This window comes from Cannabis sativa, chromosome 7 (assembly GCF_029168945.1).
Source record: "Cannabis sativa cultivar Pink pepper isolate KNU-18-1 chromosome 7, ASM2916894v1, whole genome shotgun sequence".
Taxonomy (NCBI): domain Eukaryota; kingdom Viridiplantae; phylum Streptophyta; class Magnoliopsida; order Rosales; family Cannabaceae; genus Cannabis; species Cannabis sativa.
The window spans coordinates 15847930-15872307 of record NC_083607.1 but is presented as its reverse complement, the minus strand read 5'-3'; the positions used below and the strand labels follow the sequence as shown (position 1 = coordinate 15872307).

Genomic DNA, 24378 nt, shown 5'->3' with positions numbered 1-24378 from the left:
AGCATTCAAAGCTTAAAAACTCACAAGTTCTTTTCAATTTTAGCAAGAATTCAAAGCTTAAAACAGTAAGAACACTACCTCAATTCCTTGCACAAACACTAGCACCAACAATCAAAGCTTCCAAAGTAAAATCCCAAGCAAATTTCTTCAATTCAAGTTGAAACTCAACAAGGGTTAAAGAGAAAGAGGGGGTTCGGGTTTGAGAGAGAACAACCCAGAAAAATTCATTTACTTCCCTAAAAAAAATCAGCTCTTACCAAGTATAGAAAATATAGGTCAAATGACCATTTTGCCCCTAAGGCCAATTTTTACCCATTCACACATATAAGGGCATTCAAATCAATTCATACTCAATTATTTTCAAATAAAAATTCAGATTATCACCCATAAATAATAATGCCAAATAAATCAATCCAATTTACATTTCGGGCCCGAACCCGGTTCGGCCCGAAATACCCAGTTGTGACTATACCGCGCCAACCTGTCAGAATACACCTGAAAGGACAACACAGGCATACTATATAATAATATAGTTCCATTAAGAACGTAATTAAATTAATTTCATCATTTTACCCTTCTCAGGTCACAATTACTAAAATACCCCTAACTCACCAACGGGGTCTTACCATATAATAAATCAAATAAATTCTCATATACTGAATTATATAATAATATAGTAATTATTCATAATTATCTAATTAGGGTTCTGCTAATCTATTTCTTAATTTTAGGGTACTACAGTTGCGCTCACACGTCTATTTACAATAAGGTCTTAGATTGGTTTATCTGAATTCTAATTACTGAGTATAGCCTAATTATGCCTTGATATGATAATTCTTTATCTCAACATGACATGCACATAATCAATTCAATATTTACCTCATTAAAACGATTATTTAGCTCTTAAAGTTGTATATCAATCACTGAATAAAATAGCTCCACTCGAAAGTAATGCAAATTTGTAATTTCTTGAGTTTTGCGTAGTGATCTACCTTGAGGTATCCAAACATCTTCCATATTTGGAAAGAAAATATCATTCTTTTTGCAAAATGAATAGACTTGATCAAGAAGAGAATCCCACCCATTCTCCCTCATATTTTGTAATTGTTGCTTGCATATTTTAACTAAACACATGGCATTTAAAATATCTTGATCCTTCCTTTGAAGTGCTCTTGACAACTCATTTGTAACACCCAAGATGTTTTTCATTCAATGTAGAGTAAATATAAAATCAAAGGATTGCATAAATTCAATCAAATTAATTGCTTCAGATCTTTGTTCACTTGATCCATCATCAACAACTATTTCAAGAACTTTAATAGTAGATGAAAACATAGTAATGAAGCTAATTAATGTACGATAGTGGGAACCCAACGTGTGTCTCCAGAGCGTTTGAGAGAAGTATTTGATTTAAACCACGTCCTTATGAAATCTCACCATTTTGAAGTGCTTCAAAAATTATTTTAGCTTGATTATCTTGAAGAATATCACAACACTTAGATGACCCACTAACAACATTCATCACACTAGAAGTTAAGAAAAAGAAAAGATCATTCTGAATATGTTTTCTAGCCACAACTACAAGAGTTAATTGAAGTTGATGAGCAAAGCAATGAATGTAAAAGGCTCAAGGATTTTCCTTCAAAATTAGTGCTTTTAGACCATTGAACTCACCTTGCATATTACTTGCTCCATCATAACCTTCTCCTCTTACCCTTTAGATACTTAACCCATATCTTGAAAATAGTTTATCAATCGCAACCTTAAGAGTCGAAGAGGTGGTGCTAGAAACATGTTCAATGCCAATAAATCATTCAATAAGATGTCCATTCTTATCCAAATAACGCAACACAATGGACATTTGCTCCTTGGTCGAGTTATCACGAGATTCATCAACCAAAATAGAGGAAAAAGAATCTCCAATATCTTTTATAATAATATTCATAGTTTCAACTGCAGCAACATCAATGATGTCTTTCTGAATGTCAGGTGATGTTAATTTTAAATTTCCAGGTGCATTCTTCAATGTAGCAATTCTAACATCATCACTAAAATAAGTTGGGAACCGTAGAAGTTCTAGGAAGTCACCTTGATTTATTGAGTTTTTAGATTCATAATGTCCACGAAATGTAAGTCCTTACCTTAAAAGAAATCGTACAAAAGTTATTGATGCATCCAACCGAGTTCGATATTCTTTTTTGACTTGGCTTGATTTCTTAGAAATAATGGTTTCAATATGTTACTTTTGGTTCATCAAAGCTTCTGCCATTCTGCGAGCTTGGTTGTGTATACTACCAACTTTTCCAACATGGGTGCTCAATCTTTTTATCTTTCTCCAATTTGAAAATCCTTCAACAACAAAAGTTCCACTACCTGATTGCTTACCAATAATTAAATTAAAAAGATAACACCATAAACAATATACAGAATCTTCTTCTATGCTATATTCCAACCAACTATAATCTTCAAATACTCAAGGATTAAATTTTCTACTCACTCCTAGACATTTTCTCAGAGGAAAATCATGACTTTGAAGTTGACAATGACCCATTTGCATAAATATCTTCTAATTTGGTCTCGAATGTTTAGAACGTAATTTAAAATGGAAATTCTTAATCCTGGATCAGTGGGAAGATCTTCAAAGTTGATTTCATCTTTTCTTGGTTTTTTATTATTTCCATTTTTTCTTTCTAAAGATGGAACTACTGATTTTCTTTTGAAATAATTTTTAATCACCACTCTGTAGTCAAAAAAATAAATAAAATGTATATATATACATTTATATACACTCATGTCTAAAACAATTTAAAGTTAGAGATATTGTCACAAACAATGTAAAAAAGAGAAGAATAATGTTATTTATATATATATACTCATCCAAATTATATCAATAATACATCATCCAATAAATATTATTTTAATATAAGAGGCATTTACATAATAATTCACAAACAAATTAATATTTTGATGGGCTGGCTTCATAATGTATTCTCTATTATCAAACTAAATAATCCATCTTGAATTCTATTTCTACCATTAGAGAATTCATGATTTCTCTCTATGCATTATGACTAATTAAATGTGACTATTATCGATTAAAGGGCTTGTTCTATAGTTTTGGCATCCCAATAGTTTAGTCTTATTCATTTTAGTTTTGACATCCCAAATTCCCAATCAATAGTTTAGTCTTATTCCTCTCTCTCTCTTTTTTCCTTTAGTAAAAACAAATAAAATACAAGAAGGAAAGTAATCTTTCAAATTTATCGTGGGGCAAAAACAGAGCATAGGTACAAAATACAAAAACAAATACAAGACACATCACGCATTAACAAAAAAAAATATTATAATAGAGCCATTTAATTTATAACATCACATAGAGTAGAAGAGTTAATTGTTTAATACAAAAGAATGATTTACTTTGACCGTAAAAATTTTCGTTTATACACGTTTTTATGATTTTAACCACTATTTTCAAACAAAATTAGAATGGGATGAAGATGCCCACCCCAAAATCAAACTAAGCAATTCAAGGAAATAACTTTGAAAAATGAAAGAGTCTAGAAATTGCAATAGAAGAATGGTGGAGATTGGAGAGGAAGGTCTGCTCTCCTCACTTTTGGTAGTTTGGTTCTTTGGTCTCGTTCAAAAGAAAGAGAGAAAATAGGGCAAAATGTGATAGTGTATTTGAAGTTTCTTGAATCTTCTATATATATTTTTTCTTTTTATATTTTTTCAAAAAAACAAAAAATACAAAAAGCTAAGGAATAACTTTATGTCCTGCATGTCCTATATGAGTGTAGTGGGATTTAGGGGTTTTTATTTTTAAAAGAGCTAGTGGCATCTCACGTGCTTTGCATGTGTGTGCTCCGAAAATTTTTTAAGGACAACTATTTTAAAAAATAATTATTACTTTATCTCCAAAATTTATGATATTACCAAATTGTATATTCTAAAATGTACAACATAATGATAAAATTTTGTGAACTCTTTTATTTACAAAAATATAGTACTTTTGTTTGTTTTAGTTCTTTTTTATCATTTCACAATTGATGTGTTGTTGTAAATTAATTACTTTTCACATGAACATAGACAACTACTAAATTATGCTTCTTTTGTTTTAAAAAAAGAAATTAACTAAATATTTTTTCAAAAGATTAAAAAAAATCCAACCTGAAGTATATTATTGTTGATTTAGATAAAAAATTTGCACCTTCATTTCTTATGTTTTGAGAATAATATCAATTTATGTTTGTAACTAAAGAAATATCGTAACGAATATGAATGAGTTGATAAATATGAAGAAATTTGAATATGATTTGCTTAAGTGAACTTAATTTTTTAGAGAAAGAATTTTAAATCTTTTTCCTTAAGATTTATTGCATTTTCAATATAAAAAAAATTAAGAATTACATAAAGATTAAATATATATATATATATATATAAAAGACATAATATGATAATAATTAATGTTTAAGATAAAAACGCTAATTATTCAATATTTAAATAGTAAAAATAAGTAAAATCTAACATAAAGACTATGATTATGCAAAGAGATATTTTTATTCTTCCATATAGAATGATAAAAATACTAATTATTCTATTTAAATAAATCCAAAATAGAAGTTCTATCCTTCATTTTGAATTAATTTTTTTTAAAAAAACAGTTTTAGGCAGTGTACATATAAATTAATAGGTTTTTTTACAATGCACCACAGTCAAAATTGGGTGTACCAGTGGACTTTATTTTATGATATCTGAATAATTATAATCTTAATTTTTTTGTATGATGATGTTTATTTTAATTATTTAAGACTTGTGTGTTGTAGTTATTTATAAAATGATAATCCTTAAAAGAGGCACTTTATATGATAATGTTTATATATTATACAAAAAGCTTTCTGTATATTATTATAAATGCTGAAATAGTAGAAAGTGTATCGATTTCGTAAATGGTGCACCATAAAAGTTTCTCTTATATATTATTATTGATATGTTTATAAAATTTAAAAATTTATTTATTTTATTTAAAAAAAAAATTAACATTATAATAGAGATATTTTTTTAACTTTTAATATTATGGTTTGAATAGAGATAAAAAAGAAGAAAAAAAAATTGAATGTTGATGATTAATTATCATTCTCATTCTGAGTTTCTATCTCCGAAAAATATATTAGAAGTTGTTTTAGAAATAATAACACTAAATCCTTTTTAAAATTCCCCTTTATAATTACATTTAAAATTTGTAAATCATGATCAAGATGTTCTCACAACTTTTTTAGGTCGCGACTAATAACTTACTTTATTACAAAATATAGAAGGCTGCATCGGTAACTATTATAAGTTACAATTTTTTAAATAAGTTTTCTTAATTATTTTTATTTTGTTATTTAAAAAATTATAAATAAACCATTCTAAAGATTAAAATATTATTTGATTCTTTACTGCAAGAAAAATATTATTTAATTCTTTTAAAAAATAATTATTTAAAGGTACATAATTTAAGATTGTAGAGAAAATAATTATTAATCATTAATTGAATATGATGTTAGATTGAAGATTACAAAATAATTTATTTTTTTAAAGAATTACGAAAATAACATTACTTTTTAAAATAATAGTTATTGGTTATTGATATTAAAATATTATTTATAGTATTATTTTTTAATTAATGAGGTAATATTACTATTTTAAATATTTTATATTATTTCTAATACTAAAATAAAATAAACATAAATCACACAATATATATTGTCTCGATTTAATTATACATACACATAATTTTCTTTATTGTATTGTATATTATTAATTAATATATATATATATATAGACATGGTTATATAGATAATCATTATCAAATGCAAAATTAGCTTTAAAAAATAAAATACATTATTTATTTAAAAATATGTTTATGATAGCAAAAAGAAAAAAAAAAATCATAATCATTTTCACAAATATTTCACATAAAATAAAATCTTAATTGGAGGGCAAACATAGCTTAATGAAAGAAGTAGTTCAATTGCCTATTTAAGTTTTTTGTAATTAAATATATAGTAAAGGCTAATTATGTAATTCAATTACTAAAGACCCCCAAAGACATTCACACTTTTATATAGGTTATAGATTACATATATATATAAAAAACAGAAGTTGAGTGGGGTATGTGCCCCGGCATGATCCCGTTTGTCTCCGCCACTGCACATATATATGCATACATACTTATATATACACACATACATATATGTACATACATATATGTACATACATATATATACACACATATATATATACAAACAACATACTCATAATGTACACACATACCCATACAAACATACATATACAAATACACATACATCCATACCTATCTAAATAAAAAAAATACAAATACAAATATATCTATCACATTAAAATTCAAATTCAAATTATCTTAAATTAGAGATGGAAAGGTAACTCCAATGGCTTTGGAGGCTTCGATGAGGAAAGAATGGGTGGATTTTAATTTTTTTTAAAGAAGAAACCTAAAGGAAGAGGGGAATAGAGAGATGGGTAGTGGTGGAGATGGGAGAGGGAGGTGGTAGAGGCGATTGGAGATTGTGGACGTCGTGGTAATGGAGTTCGGGGCATTGGGGGCAGAAGAAGAAGAAGAGAATTTAATCACCTCATTACAACGTTTTACGGGCACAATTAAGCTCGCCGGCAAAGCTTTTAAAAAAAATTAAAGAAACGAACTATTTCATTTAAGGAAAAAATATTTTGTTGGCGAGCTTAATTATGCCGAAAAAATTATTTTTCCACCTACATTTTACACACGTTTTCACCTTGCGGGAAATGACGCGCCAACTTTTTTCAAGTTAGTTTTGTCAGCATAACTCACTTTTAGCAACAAATTAACTAGCTGGAAAACTTCTTGGACGAGGACAAAAATTGAAAAAATTGGGCATCCAATATTTACCGACTTAACATCTATTTCGCGGTAAAAAATAACATTTTCTTGCGCAATTCATATATTATGTCGGCAAAAGTTGCTTTTCTTGTAGTGAATATTTTGTGGTCTCATATTCTTTGATATTTGTTTGTATCTTTATTGGGCTGAATAAGCTCACACCCTATATTTTTCTCTTAGGAATTCAGTTTAGTGCTTGTAGCTAGATAAAAGAAAATAGTTGGATGGAGAATGATGTGATTAGCTTACTCCTATCTTATTTAGTATTTAATTCTTCTTTTAAACATGGAATATGTATTTAATTAATAATTGATGGTTTGTTTCACTTAACAATTTGAGATGAGGAATATGATAACTCTTAAGTATTATTTTTTGTATTTTTTCAACTATAATTAAATTTAGTTATTTGCTGACTATATAATTATAGTAATATTATTGTTCTATATAAAATAATGAATGATGCTACTCTATTACTAATAATATATTTATTTATATACGTTATTTTATTATTTAAAATGTATTTATTATGATTTTGTAAAAAAAATTAAAAGTTCATTTGGAATTTTTTTTTCCTTAACAAGGATTAAAGTCCTCGGCTTGGGTCGCGAGACAACATTTTTGGATGGAGGATTTGTGTCACTTTTAAGAGATGAACTACATTTCTGATTGAAAGAATCAAAATAATCGCTACGTACAGAATAAAGTAGAATATGTTATATTATATTGTTATAATATAAGATAGATTAAAATATTAAAATGAGACATATTATATATTAATATGAGATTAATGTATAATATAATGTGATTGAGAGTTACATACATCTAATATTCACATAAATTGTAACATAAGAAGTGGAGTTACTCATATTTTGTAACTTCCACATGATCACTAATTAAGTGTGTAAAGAGTGGTTACACAACTTTATTTTTTGAAATTTAAAACTATAATTCAAATATAGTAGTTGGGGATTGAATTTTGTCATTTATAAAGTGTATAAGTGATATAAAATAAAGTGGGAATAGTTTGGAGAGTTGTTTGCAAAAGCTGAAAAATTTGGTAACTAGTAACTGTTACTATTTTTTTCAGCTTTAATTGTTGAACCTTTTTTGCTATAAGGACGACTTTTAACAACTCTTATAACCTCTAAATCACCCATTTAATCCTCCTATTTATACCCCAGTAAGAAATGGTAACCACCCTTGGGTGTAGGTTATTTGAATTTCAAAATATGTGATCTTAAAACACTATAAATATAGATCTTTGGTTCACTTGTGAAGACACAATTTTTTGTGAGTTTCTATCAAAGAGAGCACCTTGCTAGAAACTATAAGCTTGATAATTTCAGAAAGCTATTTCCATTTCTTTCTTCCCTAAGTGCTTGTGGTAGGGGGAAATAAGCTTTTGGACAAAGGTGTAAAACCTTGTTCAAGTTTTGTGATTCCCCTACTTGACACTTGGTGTTAGTGGTGTTGAGATTGTTCTCACATCTATATATATACTACTATTTATATTGTGTTTTGTAATCTTCTCTTCATCTTCTTTTATATACTTATGTGTATATTTTGTCTAGAGTTGTAATATTATTTTATCAATATTATTGCTCTTGTATTTTTCATTTTGAGTTGTATTTTGACATTAGTCTTTCTGTTGAAGCACCTATAAATTTCCAATAATCAAAAGCTTATCCTTCTTATCTAGCTTCAATTGAACGTTAGACCATCAAAATGATGAATCAAGACCTAGTGAGGTTGGATAGGTTTGATGGATCCAACTTTACTAGGTGGCAAGATAAAGTGAGGTTTCTCTTGACCACACTCAAGATAGCATATATTCTTGAGTCTACTTTGGATCCTCTACCCGCTCAATCCGAGAAAGATACTCCCGAGATGGTGGAGAAGAGAAGGAAGAGAGAGGAGGACAATCTCCTATGTAGAGGTCATATTCTAAATGCCTTGTCTGATAGGCTATATGATCTCTACACTAATACTAATTCCGCGAAGGAGATTTGGAATGCTTTGGAAGTAAAATACAAAGCGGATGAAGAAGGTACAAGAAAATTTTTAATTTCACAATATTTTGAATTTTCTTTTAGTGATGCTAAAGATCTTCTTGCTCAAATCCGTGAGTTACAAATCATTGTGAACAAGTTAAAGGTTCTCAAGATTGAGCTTCTCGAGGCATTTCAAGTTGGTGCAATTGTGGCAAAGTTGCCACCAACTTGGAAGGGCTATAGGAAAAGAATCCTCCATAAAAATGAGGATTATTCATTGGAAGATATCCTAAAACATATCCGAATCGAAGAGGAATTGAGATTGAGAGATAAGGAAAATGTGAAAGAACCTAGAGATGAGGTTTCTAAGGCCAATGCGGTCTCAAACAAGTATCACAAAGGCAACAACAATAATAAAAATGGTGGAATATATTTGGGTCCAAGAAAAGACAATAGCCAATTCAAAGAAGTGAGAGGCCATTATTTTGTGTGTGGAAAATCTGGGCACTACGCAAGAGATTGTAGGCATCGTAAGGATCCATTAAAAATGATATTAATACCATAAATGACGAGGAAGTGATTATGTCATAGTCATGCTTATATTGTTTTGTGAGATGATTGTCTATGTATTGAGATATTTAAATAAAGCTTGTGAAGCTATATATAAATAAAGTTCATTTCACTTTACTCTATGTGTTTGGTATATCATTTTGAGAATGAGAATTTTGTGTACAACAAATTTACAAATAATTCTATTAGTTTGAGTGTATTGCATGTTAATATATATGTGAGATATATAATATATAACATCTATATATTATATATGTTGAGCCTTGTAATACATGATATATATTTGTGATGAGAATATTTATTTATGAAAATATATATATCATAAGATGCATACAATAAATATATATATCATGTGGAGATAATATAGATTATGAAATATTGATATGTATATTAAAGTGTATATGTTAGATGCATATGAGATATGTAACATATATAGTTGTGATAAATATTAATATATTATGTATGTTATATATGAGATGATAGTAACATACATTATTAGCATAAAGTTGTGGGAGTTACAATTTTTTGAAAGAAAATTATAGACATTATTGTTATATAATAATAATATATGTGTAACATATCATATTTAGTGTATATGATAGTAATAGTGAAAATGTGGGGGTAAGACTCAAATAGTTAATCAAAATTTGTTTGATTGATTATGAGTACAAAGATTATAAATTTTGACATGGTTGGTGTCAATAATAGTGTAAAGAAAATTATTTTAAGAAGGAAATAAAATAGAGCCATATCTATTAAATGTGTTAAAGTGTGGGGGTGATATCCAATATTTATCAAATCAATTTAGTAAAAGAATGGATGCCATGTGAATTTAGGCATGCTTGGTGCCTAAAATTTAAGTAAGACTTAGACATGTTTAGTGTCTAAAGCTAGTGCATATGCTTGGAATTAAAATTTGTAAGAAATAGAGTAAGTGTAAAAATTAATCTTATGTGATTTAATTTTCAAAGCTTAAGTACACTTAAGGAGAAAAGTGGTCATGTAAAAATGGTCACTAATTTTGGCTAGCAAGATTCGTTTGGAATCAAAAGTGCGTGGTTATAACAAATGGCTTAATCTCCGTACAAGATCAAAGCATGAATTTTTGAGGGATGAGACCTAAACTCCCTTAGAGTTTTACTCATTGATGGTAACCTATCTTAACACTAGTAAAAATCTAGTCTTAATTTCAATAAGTAATAACAAGTCAATAGAGTAAAAAGTAGTACTCAATTTGTCCCATCTATGAAAGAGTACTAATGGTAAAATTTGAAGGGTTAAAACCGAAAGGTTTTTTAATGAAAAGAAGTGTCTAAAGAGAAGTTGTGAGATACTAAATTCCACCTATATGTATGGACTAGAGGTGGTGCCGCCTCTTATGAGAATTGGGAGTAATTCTCTAGAGAGTCCATGAAATGGATGTTGCACATGGCCATTAACGGTGCACAGGCGAGACAAAAAAAGGTCTCAAGTGAATTCTAGCAAAGATGTGTGTGTCATCACCGGTTTATATTAAAGGAATTAATAGTGGTTCAATGCTACGGCAACCAAAATTTCAATAAATTTTGTGATAACTACACTAAGGTAAAATTCAAGTCGAAAGACATTTTACCCTATGCATCTAAACAAGATCTCTATAAAAGTGTTTGATTTATTCAATCAAAGTGGGGGATATATAATATTTGATTGATTAAATAATGTTACAATGGTGTGTCACAAGTTTTAATCTAGTGGGGGAATTGATGTTATATTATATTGTTATAATATAAGATAGATTAAAATATTAAAATGAGACATATTATATATTAATATGAGATTAATGTATATAATGTGATTGAGAGTTACATACATTTAATATTCACATAAATTGTAACATAAGAGGTGGAGTTACTCATATTTTATAACTTCCACATGATCACTAATTAAGTGTGTAAAGAGTGGTTACACAACTTAATTTTTTGAAATTTAAAACTATAATTCAAATATAGTTGTTGGGGATTGAATTTTGTCATTTATAAAGTGTATAAGTGATATAAAATAAAGTGGGAATGGTTTGGAGAGTTGTTTGCAAAAGCTGAAAAATTTGGTAACTAGTAACTAGTTAATTACTATTTTTTTCAGCTTTAATTGTTGAACTTTTTTTGCTATAAGGATGACTTTTAACAACTCTCATAACCTCCAAATCACCCATTTAATCTCATTTACACCCCATTAAGAAATGGTAACCACCCTTGGGTGTAGGTTATTTGAATTTCAAAATATGTGATCTTAAAACACTATAAATAGAGATCTTTGGTTCACTTGTGAAGACACAATTTTTTATGAGTTTCTATCAAAGAGAGCACCTTGCTAGAAACTATAAGCTTGATAATTCCAGAAAGCTATATCCATTTCTTTCTTCCCCAAGTGCTTGTGGTAGGGGAAAATAAGCTTTTGGACAAAGGTGTAAAACCTTGTTCAAAGTTTTGTGATTCCCCTACTTGACACTTGGTGTTAGTGGTGTTGAGATTGTTCTCACATCTATATATATATATAAATATATATATATACTAGATAGATGTTACGTGCCAAGTCACGTATGTTAATTTTATTTTAGTTTTTAATTTTTTAATATTATAATTTTAAAATTAATTATAGTGATTTAAATAAAAACAAAAATTACTATTATACTTTGTAATAGTAATTAAAAAAAATTATTATTCGTCCTAAATTTTTCTTCAGAATTAATGAAAATGCTCATCTGATTAAACTATCAAACATTCAAATTTAATTTAAAATAATATTTAAAATTTAACTAATTCTAAATATCAAAATTTGAAAATAATTTTTAATAAAAATAAACAATATGAACAAATTTATTATTAATTGCAACGATTAATAAAGTCACCAAATAATTTCTCATAAAACCAATAATTTTGTTGTATAGCCATATTTTATATAGAATAGATATACTACTATTTATATTGTGTTTTGTAATCTTCTCTTCATCTTCTTTTATATACTTATGTGTATATTTTATCTAAAGTTGCAACATTATTTTATCAATATTATTATTGCTCTTGTATTTTTCATTTTGAGTTGTATTTTGACATTGGTCTTTCTATTGAATCACCTATAAATTTCCAACAGAATCTTCTTGAATTTATGAAGAATTTTATTTAAAACCTCAGTCGCACTATTCGAGTAATATCAAGAGAGAAAGAAATAGCAATTCACACAAGTGAGATGGTATTTCAATTTAGACCATTACGATTCCATCCTCATTGGGCAGTAAGAGTGGTGCCGCATGGTGTTGTACAACAAGCACCGAACAAGCAATTTCATGTTGAGCAGAAGTTAATGCGCCTCCTATGGGTCCCAACTCGGCTTGATCATCAACAAAAGTCTGATTCAATGGAAAGTGTCCTTTTCCAACAATTACCAGATCGTACTCCATATTGTTCACTATGCTCCTCACAGTTTCTATTATGTCATTATCCACTACCTTCTCAGTCAACTCTACTTCTGCCGACTTCCTCCTCTTCAACTCATTAAGTGCAGCCTCATCAAGCTCCTGGTTTATATTAATCATAATAATAAGTAATAATGAATTGCACTACACATTATAAATTTATGTTTTTAAAGTTTTTGGTAAACCTTTTCAACGACGTTTTAGTCCTCCAAGTTATAATTATCTAAATTACTTAAACTTTTTATGCATGCACACCCTTTAAATAAATAAAAAACAATTATGTTTTATTAAAATTTTATATATATATTTATATACTTAGCTAAATAGGTACCTTCTCCGGCTTATCCTCGTTGACGATGGAGATTGTGCAACTGTATCTTTCATGATCATGCTCATGATAACATCTCATTACGGTCACAATGACATGTTCATGGTGAGCCATCCTCCCAGCCAGTTCCAAAGCTTGCCGATCATCTGGTCCTCCACAAAACAAAACGCACACCTTCTTCATCCTTGAGGAAATGGTTGTAGTTGGTTCTGATGCATTACTGCTGTTAGTAGCAGGAGCAACGTGCAGCTGATCATTACACTCTGACCTTAAATCAAAGCTTCGGTCCACAAACATGCCGACCGAGCACGGTGCTGTCTTAAGTACCCGCTGGTTGACCCCTCCCCAGCCATTTCCCGAAACCTCCATGAACGGCAAAATTATCATCGACACCCTTTTGGCTTGCGCCACATGAAGTATGTCCTCGTGCATAGAGGATAGCCCTGACACAGCCGTTGTATGGCGTACAGTGACTTGACTGTGGACTAGGCTGTAGGCCTCACATGCGGCGGCTGTTTGGTTCGGGTACTCATGCAACGTAGGACCACGCCGGCATAAGCGGCTGACTAAGGGAAAGCCATTCTTGCGAGATCGACGGACCATCATAATGGACGAGGAACGGTCGGTGAGTTCCACAAGGTGCATGATGTAAAGCTTAATTGGTGAATGGTTGAGCAAATTCATGAGGTTGAAGAGGGAGGGTAGGCTTGCGGGTCCATGAATGCAAGCAAGGATTCGCATTTGAGTCTTTTTCTCTTTGGTTACCTTTAAATTTGGACTGCTTTGGGTACGTGTGCTGATGTCTGGTGGAGACTTGGACTTGTATATGGCCATGATTGTTGGTGTCGTCATGAATGTGGTAACAAGGGCCATCATCACTAAAATGGCGAACATCTCGTCAGTTAGGACCTGTAGAAAAAAGAGAGAGGAGAGAAAAAAAGGGAAAAACTAATTATTCCACTAGTTATTACAGATTTTACGACTATTCTAGAGTTTTATATATTTATTATGTATGTATATTTGGTTATACATATTTTTGGAGGATTCCATCTGTAAATAAAATTTGTTAAAATATCAAGAGCACAACAATACCCTGATATAATTGGCACCTTAGAGCACCAAGTTCTAAACTTGTAGTCCCGTAATTTAATCTATTGACGAATTTTGGATGTTGATACCATATTGTTCTAATAACTTATGATGTCTAACAGTAATTCAAATTTTTTATATTACTAGGGCAACAACCCAATTATTAATACTTAAAAAATAAATGAATACTGTAGTACTTCACTAAATAATGTTTGTACACCCGTGCATGTATTTTGACATTTAAAAAAATTAGTTTAAATATATATAAATATATATATATATATATATATATTTTGCATGTAACTTTTTAGAATTATTTTTAAATTTTTTAAAAAAATTTGAATAATTTAGTGTGTCCAAATTAAAATTCAAATAATTACTTACTATCAAATTAATCACTTATATTTATATTTATAGTGATTATTTTTATTAGAATACTTCATATTTATAGTTATACAAATAATAAGGAGAAATAAGGAGATGGTACAATGTTTCTATTAGATATGAATAGTACCTAGGATCATGTGACTGCTTATAAATAGTTAGTTAAATAAAAATATCTCACATCTCAATATATAATACTAGATTTTAATTATTTTTTAAGGATTCTCATGATAAAATATTGGTCCTCAATATTCTTTACCAGCCGTGTACTACTTTTAGTGTAATTAATATTATAAAATATTCTTAACTATACTTGCCACTCTCTAGTACATTTGTAGCACATATTTGATATTTCCATTTCACTTGTAAATATACTCTAGCTACTGAGTAAATATATTTTGGAAAGCGTCATTACAATATTAGTGGTGTTTAAGCACGTTTCCTACACATTAATATTGGTATTCATTTAATTAAATATAAAATTTTATATAATTTAATAAAAAGTATTACTATTAAGACAATAAACATAAAAAAAATATTGGAAAATTCTACAATGCACCCCTTAAAATAGGTATATTGATGTACGTTATAGTTATTTAAGACATCCTGCAAAATTTTATGAAATTCAGAAAAGTTTAACATGCCGAAAACTACGTTCAAACAGCGTGTTGCACGCGTGACTATTTTATTTTATACGTGTAAAATAGACTGTTTGAACATTGTTTTCTATATTGTAAATTATTCCGAATTTTTCAAAATTTTGTAGGATATTTTAAATAGATATAACGTACATGAATATGAAAAAAAATTAGACTAAAAAATTTTTCTACATGCCGAAACAAGTTAAGGGTGTATCAGTACATCCATTTTAAGAGTGTGCATTATAGAATTACCTAAAAAATATTAATTAATAGTACTAATATCTAATAATAATAATCTATTTATAAAAAAAAGAAAAAAAAATAGATTGATTATGTGCCTATGAGCTGTGCAGCATTATTAACTATACTTTATACAGTGTACACTAATTATTATGTTCATGATACGTAGTTGACCAGTAAGTTTATTGTTGAAAAATAAATATTTGAGAATAAAAAATATAATATTAAGATTTATTATTTAAGAAAATGAATATGATTAATGAGTTGGTTTTTTATTTTATACAAATAGAGATGCGAAGGGTTTCCATACTATTTGGAGTATAAACATAATACTATTTTTTTGTTCTTGTTAAAAAATAATAATTTTAATCATAATTATTTCAAATTTGCAAGATATTAAGATATTTATAAATAAATTTACTGTGGTACTTATTTTGTTTTATTTTTATTTTTTAACAAGTTGTTATTTTATGTTAGATTCACATTTTCTTGCATAAAAATAGTTAATTCTTAGAACAAGATTCTTAATTTGAGTACATAGAAAGAAAAAGGAAAAATACTAAATTATCTTTTGGCTAAGAATGCACATAATTACAAAACTATGTACCGTGGCCATACGTACACTAACTATATGAATATAATGAAAATATTAATTCTGATATTTTTGGAAAAATATGTACTAAACTCCTTCTTGTTTAGACATTATTTTTTAATCTAATTTTGTTTCATGATCTTATATGCCATTTAGAAATAATTATAAATTCATAAATTTTTTTTGAATGTAATTAAGAATAATGGTTTTTATTTATTTTTATTTTATTTTTTTTATATTAAATGTGTAATGATAATTTTATCTTTTAAAATATATTTTATAAAATAATTATTAAATATTATATAGTTTAAGTCAAAATAATAATTTAATCCATTTAAGTATTTTAATTACGTTTCCTAATAAATTAAATAATATAAATTATTATTATTTTATTTTTTAAAAAAAATAATAAATAATATATTACAAATATTAAATTTTATTATTCTTAATTTATTCGGTTAAAAATTTTCATTACCTTTATTTTAATTTTGAATACTCAACCGTATTATGAATACATTAAAAATAGTATTCAAACAAATATTTAATAATAATATATAAAAAAATAATAAATAGTGTAATAAAATATTTGAGTTTTATTTTCAATACTATAACCTATTGGAAAGTTTTTTAAATTGTACTGGTAACCGTAAAAAAAAACAATTACATGGAATTATAAAACATAAATGGGAATACATTTTATTTTTTTCTAAAAAACAAAACAATGCCAAACATGTACTTAATTACCCGATATTTTTATACTTATGTTTGTTTTTGAGTAGAAGGATTTGATTTTCCGACCGACATGACTATATAATCTTTTTAAATTTTGTTTAAAGCATAAATTACATAAAATATATTTTTGATTTATGATTGATTGATTTGAGGGTATGAACGCTATACAAAAGCATAAATACAATATGCACCGTTTTTATTTTGGTAAATAATATCCACTTAATTTAGAACAATAAATGTCAAGTTTACAAAGCGAAACGGACAAGAGGTTTTTTTTTTTGGATATACTGAAAGAAAACACATATAAACAAAATACTTAATAAATGATTAAACTCTACTATTAATTTTCTAAAAGGACAAATATTCTAGTATTGTTAAGAAAAAAAAAAACTAATAATTACTTTACCATATATTATGGTGGTAGGAGTATATAATTTTCACATCCAATGTTTATAGTCAACATGTCCATTAGTACATCATGCTGTTAACTAGTGATAATAATGAATTTTAAAACTAATAATTCTCCCTAATTCATTTGACGTAATTGATCCAATTCCAAGATGCATGTATTGGATGAAGAATCCACCCAATATATTTAAGATATATACTTTATTTATATAAATTTTAATAAGAAAATAAAAGCTATATATATTTTAAAACTAATTTACATTTATTTTTCGATATTTAAAACACTAAGTATACTACTAACTCAAAATTTATATGGTCAACCTTAAATTATAAGGTTCACATTAATGTAAATAGAAACACAAATTATTATGTAGATATATATAAATATAAATTAATCTATTGGTTCGAACATATCTATTTAAATTAAATTCTCTTTTTTCTTCGGGATTTTTACATGTTCACTGAATTAATTAACTGGATATTTAATTTTTAGTAGAGTTGTTTGTAAGGGGACGGAAAGATACCATCAAGTTACTCTAAACTTGTACAGGAAATATATATTTATAGGCTTAGGCGGACCTAGGAATATTCATGGAGGGCTAAAGCCCACTCTCAGATTTAAAAATATATTAATATGTAATTTTTATTTTAATATATACGTGGTAATTAAGTAGAACAATTAGTTAAAATACTTTAAATTTACATGGAGATCATATTTTAAATTTCCTTGCTCTTTTTTTAAGTGTATCTACATTTTATTTATTAAAAAATAAATGAAGTATAAAGTTCAAAATAACATCAAACTTATGACCACTAAAATAGAAGAAATTCAATTATGGGTCGGCCACTATTTATACGAAAATTTACCTAAATAGATTACCTTTAATTTTTTTGGTGGTTTTTATATTTTTAGCATTTAGAATTTGAAACATTATATCTCAATTTTTTTTTATCAACAATATGAATTGTATTTATAATACATATTTTATATTGGCTCTAAATTATTTATGGCATTAAAAATAATTTCTTATTAAAAAAATAGAAGCACGCTATATTATCTTATTTTTTCAACTGTAATTGTTATGAATTAATTACCTTATCATATTAAAAACCATTAAAATAAAAAACAAAGTATCACTGACGGTCACACATTAATTTATTTTTAAATACTTTTTATAATACTGTACTCAAAACTGCATGCAAAGAAAAAAGAAATAGCACATAAATAAATAAACATGTTATAATTACCTTCTTCTCCTTGCCGATATTGAGAACAATAAGCTCCACCAAACCTTTGGTGTTCATAAGCACGCCCAAAACAATCGAATCCCTTGCTGGAATCATACATAGCATGGCCACCACAAACGTCCCCAGAATCTTTCCAACGCACGACGTTGTTATAACCAGCACCAGCAGCGCCCACGATTCAACCCCTCTTATCTTAGTCACGTCCGTCTTCAGCCCACTTGACGCGAAGTAGAGCGGCAATAGCAACCCTGTCACGAAATCCTCGATTCTCTCTATCAGTCTTCCTGCAAACACACTCCCTTCCGGAATAGTCAGCCCGAAAATGAATGCTCCGAAAATGGAATGGATTCCGATCAAGTCAGTCATGAAACCCGACGCCATTACTCCTCCCAAAGTCAACAAAATGTAAACTTCGTCCATAGACTTCTGCTGCTTCGACGAGTACTTCTTGGACACCCAGCTCATCAAGGGCCGAACAGCTAACATCATAAAGGCCACGAACACTACGCCAGAAACAAGAACCCAGATCGGGACCAAGGAGAGTGTCTTGTTATTATTACTGTGTCCCTCATTTCCCTCAGAGAGTGCTTCTGCAAAAGCCAGTAATATCCATGCAGCGATGTCGTTAAAGGCTGCAGCAGCAATGGCCGTCTCTCCAACATGAGTAGTGAGGAGCTTGAGCTCCGCTAAGATACGAGCCAGAACAGGAAAAGCTGTAATGGAGAATGAAACACCCATGAACGCGAGGCACTGTGCAAAGCCGACTTTTTCCTGTCCCTTTATTGCTTGGCGGATGAGAACGGTGACTCCAACACTGAATATGAAAGGAAGGGAGATACCAGCCAGAGCTATTGTGAAAGCTTTGCGGCCGCTACGTCGAATAGATGACAAGTCTAGTTCAACACCAACCAAGAAGAGAAAAAAGAGGAGACCTATGCTGGCCACAGATTCAAGAATGGGAGTACTCCATGATGGGAAAATCCATTTCACAAAATTTTGGTTACGTCCAATTGCCGATGGTCCGAGCAAAATCCCACCCTGAAAGTGCAACGCAAAACATTTAGCTCTCATGTGAAAACTCTTAATTAGCATATATATAATAGTTAGTTAGGGACATCATCACTTTTCTTTAGTGCGTTTGTCATTTCTCCTACCTTCAGAATTTTTTTTTTATATAACGGTTTATTATACTGTATTTAATAACCGTAAACTACATATTCAGCATTTTTCTAATAAAAAGTGTGCAGCGTTTTATTAAAAAATGAAAACAAAAAATGGTCCTACTAGAGACAAAATTGATTCTCCAATAATAATAATAAAAAAAATCATGCATATATAATTAATTAAACGTACTAAAATCTCAGCGATGACTTTGGGTTGGCGAAGTGGCTTGAGGAGGAGAGTAAGGGAGCGGCTTGTGAAGAGAACCAAAAGGGTTTGAATTATTAGCAAAGGAAAGGCGTAGCTTAGAGGATTATCGCCTTGCCAGATTCCTCCGGATGAGGTCTTAATCATCACTGGGTTGCTGGTCGTTGTGTTTGCCATTATTATTAATAAGCAGTTTGTGCAGTGTTATAATTTACTTGTACACTCCATGCGCATATATGTGATCTTATATAGGAAGGCATGTCGATCAGACGTAAACAGTATGTGGAGAGAATATGTGGCTGTTCTCCTTCCAATATAGCAATAATTTATTTTAAGTGGACATGAACGTCTCAGTAGCAAAGCTCAGTGGAAAAAGATTCAACAGAGGAACCACACAAAATTTTGATTGATCAACTTAATTGTTGATAAATACAGCACTATAGATATCATTATTCCAGAACAACGGCTCCAAATATCTTATAATAACAATTACAAGAAACTACGAAAAGATGCTACTGTATTTAAATTATTTGTTGATATATATTTTAGGAGTATTTTGCCATTTTGAAAGTTAAGTTAATAACCCAATTAAATTAAGTAATAACTTTATAATTATATATTTATATTTATATATATATATATATTTCCATCATAAGGGTACAGCGAATCATCCATTTGTGTTTCATTTATAACTATCATTTAATTATAGTCCATATTCAAATTGCCAATCAATTCATCTATACCTTCTCCCAACACTTTACTCAAATTCAAACTGATTTTCAGCTAGACATGCCATGTGACAATATTGTTAATAATTAATCAAGTGGTCGGAGCCAAAATTTCAATCCGAATTGGTGTTGTAAATATGAATAGAATTTTTTGACACACCATAATTAAACCCGGACGGAGGTATCAATATATGTCACTACAATAATAGTAGCATATTGGCAAGTCTAAGTAGAGGACGACTTAAAATGATGCCAATCTTTCTAGTATTCTTGGGGCCGTGGCTCTTAATTTTTTTTTTTTTTTTTTTTTAGACATTTGGGCGCGACATGGAGCTGAATAGGCACGATAATATCGTGCCCCATCAGCTTTGAAATTTGCCTGTTGCTGAACGCGAGAATTTTCCCTATGTTTAATGTGGGCATGACTACGATCGGGCCCCCTGCCCTGACATGGCGTGCCATTTGATTGCAAGGGGCACAACAATAGGCACGAACAAGTCGGCCCAGTATTTTTCATTTTCAAAAAACAAAACTCAGCAACCTCACCCTTTCCATTTCATTTATTTCATTTCATTTCATCAAACTAATCCTCCAACCCACCGTAACCCATTTTCTCAGCCAAAAAAAAGAAAATTTTATTTTCCCAAATCCTCCAAGCCACCCACCATTGGCGCCCCCATCAACCTCGAAGCCCTCACCGTCGAAGCATATCCCTCACCGGTCGATTGTTTGTAAGTTTGTTTTCGTTTGGGTCTCACATTTTTTTTTCATCTTCATCTCTCACAATCACTCACTCTTTTGGGTTGTAGTGGATGGCTATGGGAACGTTTGATAGGCAGCAAAGGGCTGGCATATAAAGCCAATGTCATGTCTTTGATAATATGAGTAAATTAGGTTTTGATTTTTGTCTATTAATTAAGTGATTTTTTCCCTATTAAATTAGGTTTTTTGATATTGATCTATCTCATTATTTTTTGTTATTATTGTTTGAATTTAGGATATTTTCTAATTTATTTAATTATTTAGGTTATATTATTTTTTGAATTTTCACAATCTATAAACATAGTGTTTACCGATTTTTTGGGCAAGCTAATATTTTTTAGAGTTTAAGAAAGTAATGAAGGTGTAAATAGTACAATAATAAACTAGAGATTTTTACGTGGTTCAGGCGTTAACTATCCTTAGTCTACAGTCCATTTTATTAGGCTCTTCGACCGGTGACTGTTTTTACAAATACAAAAAACCATGGACTTTTACTCATTTCTACCGTGTTCTTCTTGAAGAAGAGGAAGCTTAGTAGGAATATTCTGGAGTTAATAATAGGATTACAGAAATGTGTTTGCTTTTTTGTGATGAAGAACTAGTCTTCTCTTCTAGGGTTGAGGCAAAGATCTAGACTTCTAGATCAGAATCCCTCTCTTGTACTTTCTTTTAAGTAATTATAGGTTGACCCCCTTGCATGGGCTACCTTGGATGGATCTTCATAGGGATGAACTCCCAGCGTTAGATTGGTAGGTGGCATATTTTCCATGTGGTCTTTACCGATGTCAGACTGTACTGGCTGTACCAGCGGGGCTTTGAACCTGTGTCACCCCAGGGTTGTTCTCATTTAATTACCCTTATTCCTAGTCATTTGATTGTTTGGCTCACTACATAAGCACACGCAAGCTCTACATGGTAGTGTGGCATGAGAGACAACCTCTGACATCGTACATGAAAAATCTCGAACAGTGGGTCCATAGCCTGTCACACGCAGGCTAAGCCTCTCCGGGTCAAAGGTGTACCCCGGACTGGTGCATCCTAGTTAAAATTTCACTTTCCTCGCAGGAGAAAAATGTCCAGTTATCTCGAATGGAGAGAGATATTACCTTGCGGACACCTGTAGCGTGTCCTGCACTCAGGGAGACTTCTCTCGTGGAGACCTTCTTCACAAGGTGAGTGCCTTTACCATCCTAGAGCATGAAATGAAGCACGTTGGCACCTTCATGGCTCTTTGACCTCCTTTAATTAGTGTCCACGTGTAATCCTTGCAAAAATACAAATAACATTTACCCCCTAAGCTTCCGAAATAAATCATGGTCCAAGAGCTTGCAGCATCTTCTCTTGAGAAATTTTTTGTGCACGTGGGACTTGCGATGAGTCTTTTAATGCACTACGTCATCAGTTGCCAAATTAAAGTGTCATGATTAGGGAGGCATAATTTCTTCTATTTTCTTGTCAGGATCATAAATACTGACTTTTAGATTTCTGTGTGCGAGCTGAGTGCATGTTCTCTAGAAAGCTCAAAGCGGTGGTGATTGGACTTGGGAAGCCTTCTCATTTGTTGGGGTTTCTTTACGATGCATGCAATGATTGGAGTCGTCTATTGGGAGGAGAGGTACCCTTTCAACTTCTCACTCATCCAATTGTCGGATGCCTCTTGGGGGTTAACTGAAGCGTCTACTTCTTGTGGAATGTGCCCTTTACACTCTTTACTTTGAACATCGAACTAGAGTTCTTGAGTTCCAATCCTTCCTAGTCGCATTTTATTACTTGTTATTGTCGAGCACCGATCCTCCTGTTATGGACGCTGCACCATAACCACCGTCTTCGACCACTTCTTGTCAATCGGTAAGTTCTTCATTTACTCGTTGTTAGAGTTTTGAGGGAATCATTAAGGTGCACCCGATTCTAGGACACTAGTTTTAGCAGCGTCATTCTTGAGAATTTTAGGGGTTAAACAATGACCTTTTTTACTGACGTGCCGACTTTTGACAGGTATACAATGTCTGCCTCGGAGAAGACCAGCCTTTTTGAGATGGCAGACAATAGTTCTTCTATCAGGAAAAAGTAGAAGCTCGAGGTGTTTGCCCTTGGAATGGGGGGAATGAGGGGCCATCCCTAGCCCCTTATTCTCAACTGAGGCTAGGCCAGCCCAGATCTCTCCCCTCAGCTCTGCCAAGAGTACCTTTGGTGGGGTTTACCTTCCCCAAGAGGGCAGTTCCTTTTGATCCTCTTAATATACAAAGGGAAAAGGAAATGAGTAGGGCCCTGAAAGGGCATCTAGAGGCGAAGAGGCTCCAAGTTCGTTGGCAAGCGGTCGTGATGTGAGCGGTTTGCAAAGTTGAGATTGCAGACAACATGTACGCGGTGCCCCCGACGGGGAAGACCGTGGAGGTCGAGGCCCTGGAGAAACGACTGACCTTTAAGTTGGGGTGAGAGGCCACACCGTTTGCTACAGAGCTCTTGAACCAAGTGGCTTGGAACGCCTCTAAACTGCCCATGGAGACCTAGGCATCTTTCAGTAGCGCAGATGCTTTTGCGCTGGCCCATTTTGCCAACCGATAGAATGGTTGGGTAAGACTTCGAGATGATTACCTTCATTTTTTCTTTTTATTTGTGTCTGTTTGCCCTTTCCCTTGTTCTGGCAGTTCAGCTTTCTAACTAAGCCTATTTTGACAGGTGGCCCTATTGGCAGTTGGCTGTTGAGGAGACTATTATGATGGTAACGGAGTTGGAACAGGTCAAGGCAACTAACTGCGACCTGTGTGCCACCAAAGAGACTTTCCGGGCCAAGCTTACTGACACCAGGTTTCAAATTGGGGGCCTATAGTAGGCCAACTAGTAGCTGGAGGAGGAGAATGCACGCCAGGCCTACTTCATACGGAGTATGAAGGCCGTTCACGACT

The 24378-nt window shown here is 30.8% G+C and overlaps 1 protein-coding gene across 1 annotated transcript; it reads right to left on the bottom strand.

Annotated features, from left to right (window-relative positions):
• Positions 1-12514: 12514 nt before the first annotated feature.
• Positions 12515-20394, bottom strand: LOC115697891 (cation/H(+) antiporter 20). Its single transcript, XM_030625059.2, has 4 exons — positions 19968-20394; positions 18615-19652; positions 13284-14189; positions 12515-13054 (listed from the first exon to the last, which is right to left on the bottom strand). Exons 1-4 carry the CDS (start codon positions 20157-20159, stop codon positions 12740-12742), a joined length of 2451 nt encoding a protein of 816 aa, XP_030480919.1. The 5' UTR covers positions 20160-20394; the 3' UTR covers positions 12515-12739.
• Positions 20395-24378: the final 3984 nt, after the last annotated feature.